Source organism: Budorcas taxicolor, chromosome 7, assembly GCF_023091745.1.
Source record: "Budorcas taxicolor isolate Tak-1 chromosome 7, Takin1.1, whole genome shotgun sequence".
NCBI classification, from domain to species: domain Eukaryota; kingdom Metazoa; phylum Chordata; class Mammalia; order Artiodactyla; family Bovidae; genus Budorcas; species Budorcas taxicolor.
The window spans coordinates 107,966,259-107,978,637 of record NC_068916.1 but is presented as its reverse complement, the minus strand read 5'-3'; the positions used below and the strand labels follow the sequence as shown (position 1 = coordinate 107,978,637).

At 42.1% G+C, this 12,379-nt stretch overlaps 1 protein-coding gene across 1 annotated transcript in view; it reads right to left on the bottom strand.

The window, feature by feature from the left end:
* The window catches only part of MAN2A1 (mannosidase alpha class 2A member 1), a 197,364-nt gene that overhangs the window by 111,541 nt on the left and 73,444 nt on the right, over window positions 1-12,379 (bottom strand). Inside the window, exon 5 of the mRNA XM_052643697.1 lies at window positions 3,640-3,767. Within this exon, the coding sequence (XP_052499657.1) occupies window positions 3,640-3,767 (128 nt within the window). The remainder of the gene's footprint in view (window positions 1-3,639; window positions 3,768-12,379) is intronic.

Below are 12,379 nucleotides of genomic sequence, written 5' to 3'. Positions count from 1 at the left end.
GATGCTTTACCATCTGAGCCACCAGGGAACTATAATTGAATAGTTATTTTAAATTATTTAAATAATTATTTATTATAATAATTATTAATATATTATAATATAATAATATATAAATAATATGTATTAATATATTGATATAGTAATATAAATAATAAATTATTAATTAATTAATTATTTAAATTATTGTTTTAGATAATTTTAAAAAGTATCTCCAAATCAAATGTAAAAAGTATCCAAAACAAGCTGCTCCAAACTGTTCAGCAAACAAAACTGAGAGCAGTGCAGGTGTCCCCACTGCAGTCCTCACTACAGGCAGAGCCACAGTCAGGAAGTTCACGTCCTCGAATGTGCCCATAAACTCTGCTCCTAGGTATGCATCCAGAAAAAGGGAACTTCTGTCCTCACGGAACTTACACAAGCGTGCGCAGCAGCAGTGCCCAGAGCAGCTGAAAAGGAGAGCGATGCAAATGCCCACTAGCTGAAGGAGGAAAAACAACGGAGAAACAAACACGGTATATCCACACAACAGGACATTATCCAGTCATTAAAAAGGGACAAACCCCTGAGACATGCTGTGGCTAAACCGGGAAAACATTACGCCAAGTAAAAAAGCTAGTCACAAAAGCCCACATTGTACGATGCCATTTACGTGAAATGTCCAGAGCAGTCAAATCTGCGTGTGCGTGCGTGTTCCACTAAGGAGATGAGAGGTCCCTGCGCCTAGGGCAGAGAAGGAAGGAGCCAGAGAGGGTTGTGACTAGCAACGAACAAGAGGTTCCCTTTGGGGATGCTGCTAAAGTTCTAAAGCAGGTGGCAGTTACGGCGACACAACTCTGTGACACCACCACGAACTGCTGCACACGGTGACTGAGAGGATCCCACGGTGCGCAAAGCGGCAGTTACCTACAATGCAGTAAGAAAAAGTCTATGCTGAGCAAGAGAAGGCAGATCCAAAGGTGGCACCCCTAAGTCAGTGGAAGTGATCTACAGTGATAGCAACGCAGAGCACTTGGCTGCAGGGAGAAATTCGGGGGGTGGGGGAAGAAGGGAACTTTCTAGAATGATGAAAACGGGGTGACATGGGTATATACAGCTGTCAGAACTCCACAGTTAAGACTTCTATGCTGCACTGCATGTAAGTTACACATCCATAAAAGCTGAACATAAAGAAGAAATATACAAGATCCACTTACTGAAGTCTTCACAAAATTCTCTTAATGGAAAAAGTTTCAATTCCTTGGAAGACTATAAAAAGGCACCTGGAAGAGTTCTTTGCTCAAAAAGTTTTGGGAAAATGGAATTATAAAGTTGCCTGGAAAATGGCAGAAGGTAATGGAACAAAATGGTGAATACTTTGTTCAATAAAGTTCCTGATGAAAAAAAAAAAGTGTCTTTTTACTTAAAAACTGAAGGAAATTTTTGGCCAACTCAATATTTAAGAAAAGTGACACTAAGTAGGGGGTCCCTAAGTCTACCCCAGACTTCTTTAAGAAAACTTACAGCACCCAACATGAAGTCATACTCACTGCTATGATTTATTATAGTGAGAAGATACAAAGAAAAATAGCAGAAACAAAAGGCACACAGGGCAGAGCCCACAGGAACCAGGCCCAGGCTTCTAAGAGCGCCCTCTCTGACGGATTACCCAGACAGAGTCAGTTACTGCACCAGTGAATGCTGACAACACCAGAAAGGCGGGCCGCCAAAGCCGCTCACTAGAGACTGTACCTAAGCCTTTCACTGGAGTCTGGTCATGTGGGTACTCACTGTCTAGTTCATATGATTTGACTCCCAGAAGGAAAACAAGCGTTTCTCATACACTACACTGGGCTTACAAGCAGTTTAAACGCAGTGAGTTACTCATCATTGAAGAATTCAACTCTGCAGACACCCACTAAAGACCAACCCTGCAACCAAGACCTTTCTAAGGACAGCAACATCTGACCTGCCACGTTAACTCTTTTCGGAACAGGTATGGTCTCCACAACTTACTCTACAAGAATCACAACAATAACAACATGGAAAGAGAAAAAAATTAAGTAAATGTGTCAAAATGTTAATACCTGGTGAGTGTGATTGGGGGCTTTATGGGAGTTCTTTGTAGTATTCTTAGAATGCTTATATTTGAAATTATTCCAAAATAAAAAGTCAATATTAATGGGGTAGGAGGGTATCATTTCTAACACAATATTTTAAAAATATTTTAAAATAATAAAATATCTAGAAATAATTTCAACTGCAAATGTATATTTACTATAAACTACAAAATTGTACTGAGAAGTATTTGAACACAATTACACACACGCTGTTTGCTGTTGTTTTAGTCATTAAGTCTTTTGTGAGCCCATGGCCTGTAGCCTGCCAGACTCCTCTGTCCATGGGATTTCCCGGGCAAGAATACTGGAGTCGGTTGCCGTTTCCTGCTTCAGGGGATCTTCCTGACCCAGGGATAGAACCCACATCTCCTGTGCTGGCAGGCAGATTTTTTACTACTGAGCCACCAGGGAAGCCCCACATACCGTGATGCACAGTGCAAGCACCACACATCACGAAGGTTTCAATTAGTCCCACGTTCTTACGAGTTGTGTGAACTGATTTCATCATTCAGGATCCTCTTCCCCTTACAGGACCCAGTCACCTGGTTCAGGTGAGGCTGGCCCTGCCTCAAATCTCTCTTTCCTTGAGACCATTTCCATCAAACTAACCAGTTCTCAGTGATTTCAGCTCCTATAGCTATGGCCACAAAAAACTGACTCGGAAATAAGCATAGAACCCAGTGTGGGCCAGTGAGGCAAGGTATTACTTGCAGGCTCCTCCTGTTGGGCGAGGAAGACCAGAGTCCTGGCTGCCTCCGGCCATCGCGCTCCTCAGGAGGAGAGGCAAGGGTGAGCAGGCCTGACAGGCAGCGCCCAGGCAGCACACCCCAGGTCCTCTGGGTCCAGGCTGCCCTGGAGCGGCCCCATCTCTGGCAATTAGGCTTTTGCCTTTTATGGTCAAGAGTCTTAACTAATATATGATTAAAATTCCAGTGGGATATTTTTAGGAGAAAATACTAAAATTAATAAACAAAATTGATAAAATAACAGGTAAAACAAGGTAGATGATCCTAAAGTGACCATGTTATACTATATAACTGAGCTTATGATCCAAAAAACACGATTCAATGAAAAATAAATTATTCAGTAATAATCAGTCCTAGAAAAATGAATTATTAAAAAAATAAAAGACCCCATCTCACCTTCCCCAAAATGAACGGCCCAAAGCAGTCCACGTGAGCGACCAGGGCTTGCCTGAGAGCTCAGCTGATAAAGAATCTGCCTGCAATGCAAGAGACCCTGATTCGATTCCTGGGTCAGAAGACCCCCTGGAGAGGGCACAGGCTACCCACTCCAGGATTCTTGGGCTTCCCTGGTGGCTCCGACCGTAAAGGGTCTGCCAGCAATGTGGGAGACCTGGGTTCGACCCCTGGTTTAGGAAGATCCCCTGGAAGGGGGCACGGCAACCCACTCTGGCGTTCTTGCCTGGAGAACCCCCATGGGCAGAGGAGCCTGGCGGGCCGCAGTCCGCGGGGTCGGGAAGAGCCGGACACGGCTGAGCAGCTAAGCAGAACGCCTAGCAGAGGAAGGCGCTGCTACGTACCTAGGTTTGTCTCCAGCCACTGATGTCCTTCGATTAGTTGGTCGATTATGGCAAAGTAATGTGCACCAGCTTCATCAGGCATTACCCAGCCACCTGTCACAATTTCAAACTGACCATTTTCTAGCAAACTAGGGAGAAAATAACAAAAGAATTTACATTAACATATTTAAGACAAGTTGAAATAAAAAAGTAAGACATCATAAACATTAGGTATAGCCTTTAAATGTAACCGGTATTTACACTAATTAAAAAAAACAAACAAACAGTGAATGAATTTCAACTCTGGGACACTGGTGATGAAGCACACATGGTGAGGCAGCTGAGGGAGCCCGTTCTAAAGACAGAGCCACACAGGCAACTCTGGGAGTTCTGTTTCATGAAGGATATAATCTCGCACAGCACTTCCTGAAGTCAGCAGCCAGGTCTCCTTCGTTTCTGGGTCTTGCTGAGCGCCAAGCAGAGTGCTTGGCTCAGAGCGTATGCTTGATGAGTGTTTAGTGGTGGACAGCCATTTTAAGCACAGTATTTGTTCCACCATCCTCATGCTGAAAAATCAGAATTTACTTTAGCACTTCTGGCATTAATGAGTTAGTCACGTAACTACAAAAGGAACGATAACAGAGGTAAAGCTTCTGGGGACACAGAGGCATCACGGGGCGCCTGCTCCAGAGTCAGTCATAACACAGGCGATGAGGCTCGCCGTTCATTACTGAGTGAGAAGCTCTGACACTTCCATCATCTGTTCACTGGGTTCTCACCACACAAAGCAACTAGACAACTAAAGTGTTACAAGGCATCTTCCTCAGAGAAAGAAAAAATCATCCACTAATAAAAACCTGGAAACTAAACGGGAAAGTGTAAACGTCAAGGACTTCAGCAAACATCTTAAGGGCCACAGGCTTCTGAGTGTGTGACAGGTGGTTTTGAAAATGCTGTAAAATTTCAGCAGGAAAAGCAGGTTTAATAAGGATAAACACCACTGAACATCTATAACTTAACAGCCAAGTATGAAGCCAAATTTAACTAAGACAGACCAGAAGCATAAAGAATGAATAATTTTATACAAAGCATATAACAGAAGCTACAGCATTAACAAAACATCTGATTTTTTCAAACACAGAACCAATGACAGAATGGATAAGGACACAATTTCCAAAAGTGAGTGAATGAATGATTTCCTTGTGTAAACTGAAAAGGTATTAATTACATCTGTGTTACCATGGGGATCACCCACTAATGCAATCTCACATGGAGAATATGATGGCTCATTACTATATCTAAAGAAATCCAAACATCCAGTCAAACCTCAGATTCTCCGCTTCTCACAGGCCCACATCAGAACTTACAAGAAAGAAGATGGGAATTCCTAACACCGGTATCTCTTTAAGAACACAGTGGAACCCAAGGCGATTCTGTCCCACTCTTCCTGCCAACGGGACTTCATTAAAGGCTCGCTCTTCCTCTTCTCTTTCTGTTGACCGCCTGCTGTAGCCACACTCCAGAGGCCGTGGCCAGCCCCGCCCCCCCATACCTATGGCTGGTGCTTGGAAGCCTGAGACGTCAGGAAAGATTGAGAGTTTCATCTCTAGCCATCAAATACAAAAACTTGACCTCCTTAGCTCAGTATTTCAGTAAACAGATCTTTTGGAAAATATCACAAAGAAACTGCCAAAACAGATTCTGCGCTTCTCCTGAACAGAGAATAGAAACTATAAAGTAACTAATCTGAATACTATTAAGGGTAAATGGGAAAAAAAAAAAAAAACTCAGACAATGGAATTTTTCACCTATTTCTGCCAGTTTTATTTTGCTACATATTTCCTGTCCCATAGGCATAAATGGGCTCCAAGAAACAGCCAACCCAGCAAATAATCATGATATTGAATTTCTTCAACTCCATTTATGAATACTTTACCCCTTCCCCTCCCCATGATGCCTGAGATGCTGCTGAGATTAGAGACTGAATCCTCATCTGTACACAGGGATTATTTTAAAGACTATCCCATCTGCAATACAGGGGAGGCATGAAGGCCCCTGCTCATTTAACTGCTTTTCATAATTTTCTTATCTATTATCTCCTGTCTTTCCTTTCCCACCCCCAGAAGTCTCCAGGATACCCATTCTTCCTTGTCCTACCAACTGCTTTTCATAATTTTCTTATCTATTATCTCCTGTCTTTCCTTTCCCACCCCCAGAAGTCTCCAGGATACCCATTCTTCCTTGTCCTACCAACCGCTGCAATATAAGCCCCAGGACAGAAGGGACCAGGACCTGCTGCTTTGCTCACTTTTCCAGGCCCAGCACCGAGAAACTTACTTGGCATGTAGTGGGCACTCTGTTGCTAGATGAACAGGGAATGCGTGAATGAGATTCTTAGTTTAAAATCAGTATTAACATGAAGTCTTTGATTAGCTGAAGCGCACAGACATAGGCGAATAAACTGGACAGGGAAGGGCCAGCTAAAACGGGGTGTGAATAATGTAGGCATGAAGTGACGTGATCTGGAATGCGGCTCACGTATGAAAAATGGACAAGGAAGGAGAGCGAGGAGGCGCTTCAGGAAGCAGCTGCGGGGATCAAGCAGTGCCTGAAGCAGAGGGAGCCCGTGCGGCGTGGGGCTCGGACCCCAGGTGGCTAGCAGAGGCGCTGTTCACACACAGGGCAGTTCAGCTGAGGAGGGAAGCACTTTACAATTTACAATGTAATACGGATAAATCTGGATAAGGCTATTAGATGCGACAATGAGGCAGTCAAAGGAAACTAACGAGAAAGAGAACTAAGCTCAGGGGAAAAGGCTGAAACACAGACTATACCTTGAAGAAACGACGCAAAGAGGAAACAGAAAAGGGCAGGAAGCTTGCAGAAAACAGTCAAAGGAGAGTTAAGGGACAAGTGGAAGGAAAATGTAAGAGGAAACTGAGGCAATAAGCAATGTTAAAGATAAAAATAAATCTGTGACTATATCCTGAAACAACCTAGGAAAGAGCGATGAAGAGCAACCGCGCCTCTGCTTGGTAAAAGGCATTTTTACAGCTTAAAAAGCTACCATATAACTGCAACTTAGACACATCAGTGGGTCAGAATATAAAGTTGAGAAATAAATTTTACAAATATTATTAAAATAGTTATTAAATTACTGGAGAAGCATGGATTACAGTTAGTTTTTTGAATCTTCAGAGCAATTTGAAACAAGCTCATAAGAGAGTCAAGATGCTCTGTCACGGAGGACAAAGAGCTGAATGTGCAGTGGCTCAGACAGATTTTTAACAAAACTACAGGAGGCAGCTACAAGAGGCCTAAGTCGCGTCGTGACAGCAAGCCAGGAAGAACAAAGGTTTTAGCTCTTCTTAGCACAGTTTCTCTAACCCACAGGACAGAATGGGAGAGGACAGACAGCATGATTTAAGACAGAAAGCAGTGTGACAATCAGTGGACACCTGGCCAGATTCCCAGGTTAGTGAGCACTAGTTCCCTCTCTAGTCCATACATGTGAATGCTGAAAACCGGATTATAAACCAGACAGTCTTACAGACAGGAAGGTCAGGCTTAATATAATATGCTCACTGTGTTAAACAAAACTGCCCCTTGACCAGTTAAAAAAAAAGACCCACGCACACATAAAAGTTGCGGCAGTACACAAACGTGCCAGCACACCCCTGACTCCTGGGGCACACGCAACAAGCACCCCAGAAGCATCTGGGGATGACAGAACAAGACGGGCCACATAAACACGGAACCAATGGCCCAACGAAGCGCAGCAGCCACCAGCATCGTGCAGTGACGGGGACAAACTGCAGTCCTGACAGTCGTGCAGAAATAACGCTCCAGGAACTAACTAGGAAAAATCTTCATAGGCAGTAGCAGAAAGGGCATGCTATCCTACAAAAAGCACCATATTTAAAACTGCCATTGTTACAGAACCAAACAAAGTTAAGACAGACTGCAAGCTGTACATTTGACACTTTCATAATTTTTTAAAATCAAGTAATGGAAAACAGAGAAGACGCTACTTAGAGCAAATACAGGTGTTCCCAGGTGATATTTCCATTCACTTAGCACTCAACAAGCATGAACTGAGCCACTCCCCTGCCACTGTCAGGGCAGTACAGCAACAAGGACCTAGTGTACAGACAGGGAAACACACATCTCATAATAACCTGCGACGGAAAAGAATCTGAAAGCGCATACACGTAGTCATACACAGATACACGCGTGACTGAGTCACTCTGCTGTATACCTGGAACTAACACGTCACTGGAATCAACTATGCTCCAATAAAAGGTTCTTTTTGAAAAACAAGCAGACAAGCATATTCCTTCCACTACTTTTAGGAGAGCAATGCCTACTGTTCTAATGATAACACTTAAAGGATGAAGAAAACTGTAAACAGAATCACCAGATCTAATTCCCCAATAACAACCACTATTATCACTTTGGGGGAAAAAAAAAAATGGAAATGCAAAATCGAAAATGCCATGCCCACCTCAGAGGGTCTCATTGTTTAATTTCTGCCAAGACAGTCTCTGGTTGCTGGTTAATGTTTTGCATGAATGCCCTTCCTAACATTTCCTAATAAACAGATCTAGAAACAAATGGAAAGACAAGGAAAGAGACGGAGAGAAAGGCGTATGTACATGCAGCAAGTCCAGAAAACAGGAAACCAGGCACTAACTGTTACAACTAACAACACCCTTATTTCACGGTTTGAAATAGCTGATCTGTAAGCCACTATGCACTTCTTTGTACAATTTCTCTGCTTGAAAGCTTGATGTAAGAGGCTATAGAAGATAGTGATCAAAAGTAAGCTGAGCATCTCTGTCACAGCTCACTGTGCTGCGAAGAGTGAATTTACTCGTCAAGCACAGGAAGCGGCAAGCCCTCTTCTCTGAGGGTCCCTCTCCCCATGTAGACACACCACACATTCAGACTCTGGTCACACACAGGACAGACGCACAGAGCTTTCTTCCCCTAACGGGGAAACTGTTACAGATAACTTAGTAGCAAACAATGCATCGTTCTGCCGGCATCAAAGAATCACAAATTAATTTCACATGACAAAACGGGTGGACTTTGTAATCATACATCCAGGGAAATATGAAATTACACATGATGATACACAGGGATTCATTCTCAAATAAAAAACTAGTTAAAGGGAAATTTAAAAAGATGGAGACTCCCAATGAATCAACTAATAATTTTAAAGCACTTGCTCATCAGATTATGTGATTCATGCGCCTTTCATGAGGAGCATCTAGTAGGAGAGTAAGTAAGTTTTGTCCTAAAACTCCTCAGAGAATAATTCGGGAAACTTAACGTATTCTTCTGAGTATCTTTAGAGGACCTATGAGGGGCAAACGGCCAGAGAGTCATCTGTCCTCATCTCCTTCTCACTTCACTCCAGCCGCATCCTGTCTCTGAGTTTGCAGTCTATGCTCTCTCTGTCTGGAGGACCCTCTCCCAGGATTTGCCTCACTGGCTCATGATGCATCCATTAGGAGCCCTCTCTGGCCAACACACTCCACCCAAACCCCACCTAAACTGTTATCTTGCATCAAATCCAAAAGTTTCCTTCATGGCACTTTTCACAACGTTCCCTTCATGGCACTTTTCACAAAGTGCAATAACACGTTTTCATGTTCACGGTCTTCGTCCCCCAGTAGACTACAGGCTCACGAAGGCAGGAAGCATACCTGTTTTGCTAACCATTTAAATCTCGGTGTTTCTATGAGAAAAGACTACCAACAACCCCAAAGAAATGCAAACAAAAGATATGAAGCAGGTATTTCAGAAATAACAAGCTGCTAAAAATGAAAAGAAGTTTAATGTCACTCATGAGGAAATGCAAATTAAAACTTCAATGAGATCAAAAAGTTGTACAACACACTGTGATGTCAAGGATGTTTAGAAAAAGATATTGTTACTTAAGACTACCAATAACTATCAAATTTTAGAATGCATATATACTTTTATCTATGCTCATTAAAATGAAGTCAGAAAATAGATAAAAACAAACAAAAGCACTGTACAGTCAGCCCTACATATCCGCAGGTTCTGTGTCCACAAACTGAACCAACTTCTGAAGGAAAATTTTAAAAAGAAAAGGTTTCCAAAAAGTCCCAAAAGCAAAAATTGAATTTGTCGCACACTAGCAACTACTTACATAGCACTGACATTATACTGACAACTATTAACACTTCATGGCAAATAGAAGGGGAAACAGTGGAAACAGTGTCAGACTTTATTTTTCTGGACTCCAAATTCACTGCAGATGGTGACTGCAGCCATGAAATTAAAAGATGTTTACTCCTTGGAAGGAAAGTTATGACCAACCTAGACAGCATATTCAAAAGCAGAGACATTACTTTGCCAAGAAAGATCCGTCTAGTCAAGGCTATGGTTTTTCCAGTAGTCATGTATGGATGTGAGAGCTGGACTGTGAAGAAAGCTGAGTGCCGAAGAATTGATGCTTTTGAACTGTGGTGTTGGAGAAGACTCTTGAGAGTCCTTGGACTGCAAGGATTTCCAACCAGTCCATTCTAAAGGAGATCAGTCCTGGGTGTTCATTGGAAGGACTGATGCTGAAGCTGAAACTCCAATACTTTGGCCACCTGATGCAAAGAGCTGACTCATTTGAAAAGACCCTGATGCTGGGAAAAATTGAGGGCAGGAGGAGAAGGGGACGACAGAGGATGAGATAGCTGGATGGCATCACTGACTCGATGGACATGGGTTTGGGTGGACTCCGGGAGTTGGTGATGGACAGGGAGGCCTGGCGTGCTGTGGTTCACGTGGTCCCGAAGAGTCAGACATGACTGAGTGACTGAACTGAACTGAACTGAACTGATTAACATAACATTTACATTGTATTAAATATTATAAGTAATCTGGAGATGGTTTCAAGTATGCAGGAGAAATGTGTATAAGTTAAATGCAAATACTACTCAATTTCATATAAGGATTTTGGTATCCGGGGCAGGCTCTGCAACCAATCCTCTGAGGACTATCAATGGTCAACTGTATACACTAAAGATAAAGATATACTCCATGCATTCACAAAAGACCGGAAAAGAAAACACAGGGCCATTAATCAGGAGAAGTTAAATTAAGGCCCACTCATAACAAAGACTTTTATACAGTCTTTAAAAAAGAAAGTTTCCTGAAAGATTCTCTGAGACACATCAAGTTTAAAAAGCATGGTACAAAACTCATTAGGATGGCTATTATAAAAAAGAAAGGAAGAAAGAAAAGAGAAACAGGAAACAGGTGTTGGTAAGAAATGCAGAGAAGCTGGAAACCTCAAGCACTACTAGTGGCAATGTGAGATGATGCAGCTAGTATGGAGAACAATGTGGGAGTTCTGCGAAAAATTAAACACAGAACTGTTACAGGATCCAGCAATTCCACTTCTGGGTATACACACAGAAGACCTGAAAGTAAGGCCTCAAACTGGTGTTTATATACTCATGTTCATAGCAGCATTTTTGCAACAGCCCAAAGGTAGAAACAATCCAAATGTCCACTGACGGATTAATGAATAAGCAAAACAGAGCATATTCACGCCATGGAATGCCACTCAGCCCTGGAAAAGAAGGCAACCGACACATGCTTCAACACGGACGGACCTCAAACACGTTATGGTGAGTGCAACAGGCAGACACAGCGAGACAAGCGTTGTCTGCTTCCACCTACAGCGTGAGCCTGGCAGAGACAGAGGCAGGAGAGTGACTGCCAGGCCAGCGTGAAGGGGCTGGGGAGCGACTGTGCGCCAGGCGCAGCGCCTCAATCCAGGGCGAGGGCAGAGTTCTGGAGACGGGCGACGGGCGCGCTGCAAAGCTATGTGAGCATATGTAATGCCAGCGAACGCCACACACAGAAACACCAAAGTGATAAATTTTAGGTCATATACATTAGACTACAATAAAAAAGGTGCACTCAAAACAGAGCACAGTGTGCGTGGCAGGCTAGCATCCGCATGACACACATGCATGTGTCTGCACATGTGTACATGAACGTATCTTTTCCTATTTCTCCATAAATCATACATGCCTGATCACAATAGCTGCCTCCTGTGAAGAGTTAGATGACAAAGAAACAGCAGCCAGCACCTTACCTTCCACTGTGTACCCTTGATATGTTCAGACTTATGTTAAAATATGAATTAAACTTTTTTCTAAACTACAAATGCCATACTACCCTGATTTCTTTTAAGCACTAAAAACAAACAAAACTATAGCATAAAAGTCATGAAATTTCATTTAAGAATATTTACCATATTAGATGGTTTAACTAATAGTTTCTGTAAAATTTCAGTAAGATATACTTTAAATATTTCATTGTATAATAAATAGTATTTCATTTTCTCATTTTTAAAAAATAAAAACAATAAAATTTTCATTCAAATAAATCAGAAAATACATGAGGCTGAAGAATAAAATTGAAAACCTCACTCTTAATGTCCTTCTATAAAGACATAAAAGGTTATGGTAGAATAGTTTTTAACCAGTTTATTTTACTTAATACTATATACCATAAACATCTTTCTATGTCAATACATAGACATATATCATTATGTTATGGCTGATCATTTTTGCTAAAGTATTTATAATTGAGACAGAGCAACACATAATATACATGTGCGCAGTTTGATGTATTTTGACAACTGTTTATACCCGTTACTGCCCAAAATTGTACCCGTTACTACCAAAAATAAGACATAAGCTATTCAGAGATGTCCCTTCTA